We start from the raw sequence: 1,416 nt of genomic DNA, 5'->3' as shown, positions 1-1,416 counted from the left end.
GGCAACATTCAAAGGTAGTAAAAAGAATTTATTAAATTATCATATTAACCTGGAACAAAGTCGCAAACGAACAACTGATAACTGAATAAGCTATGTATAGCTTAAACCCATATGTTCATAAACCCTAGAAACAATTAAAACTTGCATAAACAGGGGATTGCCATAGTGTATACCTAAACCCATAAACTTAAAACTAAAATCAGACTATCAAGACAGACCGATCAACTAGCTAGGAAGAACAAGACCTTATTAATCGATTCACAACTCAAACATTCCACGGGTTCATCTCTCCAATCTCAGCAAAGCCCAACGGTTGCTCAGGAAGCTGCTGCTGCGGCTGCCGCCACGTGTAAACCGCTGGAGGAGTGCCGGAGAATTGGAGATGATGCCCCAGTCTCATCTTTTCCATCCGCAATGCTCTGTTCTCCGCCTCCACCGCCGCGATCCCCGCGGCGGCGTTGTTAATGTTGGAAACCAGCTTGGCTTTGGAAATCTCCAGCACGGTCTTCTGGTTCGTCAAATTGTTGAGGTGCATCTGCTTTCGCATCCTCGACCGCCTCGCCGACTCCCTGTTCGATACCACTCTCTTCCTCTGCTTCTCGTCCGCGGACGCATTGTCAGGATTCATCTCAGAGGCGCTAACTTGATTCATCGATCTCGATTGATTGATTTGTGATGAGTGCAAAACAATTTTCAGAATCTAATTTGGAAAAACACAACTGAGAATTGAATGACTGGAAAATTAAGATGATGAACAGAAGAAAAGAGGTATAATTCAACAACCCAAAAGCCAAAATAGATTAACAATTCGAATTGGGGAAGAAGGATTGAAGAACAGAGTAATGGAACCGCGAAGAACGGTGGTTGAATTACTTTACGGAGCGGCGGCGCAGGGGTGGTTGATTTATAGAAGTTGAAAGCAGAGGATGTGGGTAAAATAAATTAAAGAATGGAAAGTTCATAATCCTGAGCGATTCGCCGAGTTGGAATTTCAGAGGATGTGTATCAGAAATCATTAAATCCTAGAATGAAGATAAAGTTCGGATTAATTCACGGTAGGAAAGTGAATAATTAATTCGCTTAATTATTCAGATTTCTCCCAATTTGTAGGAGTTGTTTTAATCTGCCGGAAGGAAACTCAGAGATGAATTGATTTTTTTTTTCTCTCCATAATGAGAATCACTGGTAGAAAGCAAAAGATTAAATTGTGTGAATTTAAATATATTCAATTTTAAATTATATTAAATTTAAATTTATGTTTGTGTAAACAAACATTTTTTATTACCCTTTACTATATATATATATATATACATTTTATATAAAAGTAAACTGACTAATTTAGTACATAAGATAAATTCTCTTTTTCTTTCCTATGAATAGGCTGTGGTACATGAGGGAACTATAAGAGGAAATATT

General features: G+C 38.1%; 1 protein-coding gene across 1 annotated transcript; it reads right to left on the bottom strand.

Annotated features, from left to right (window-relative positions):
• Window positions 1–265: 265 nt before the first annotated feature.
• Window positions 266–652, bottom strand: LOC131151237 (bZIP transcription factor 44-like). The gene has a single exon (XM_058102490.1). The coding sequence runs from the start codon at window positions 650–652 to the stop codon at window positions 266–268; it is 387 nt and encodes a 128-aa protein (XP_057958473.1).
• Between the last annotated feature and the right edge of the window lie 764 nt (window positions 653–1,416).

Source organism: Malania oleifera, chromosome 3 (genome assembly GCF_029873635.1).
Source record: "Malania oleifera isolate guangnan ecotype guangnan chromosome 3, ASM2987363v1, whole genome shotgun sequence".
Taxonomy (NCBI): Eukaryota; Viridiplantae; Streptophyta; class Magnoliopsida; order Santalales; family Ximeniaceae; genus Malania; species Malania oleifera.
This window is presented reverse-complemented; position numbering and strand designations above follow the sequence as displayed.

Coding starts and splice junctions, on each gene's coding strand:
- LOC131151237 (XM_058102490.1), bottom strand. CDS start 652: ATGAATCAAGTTAGCGCCTCTGAGATGAATCCTGACAATGCGTCCGCG.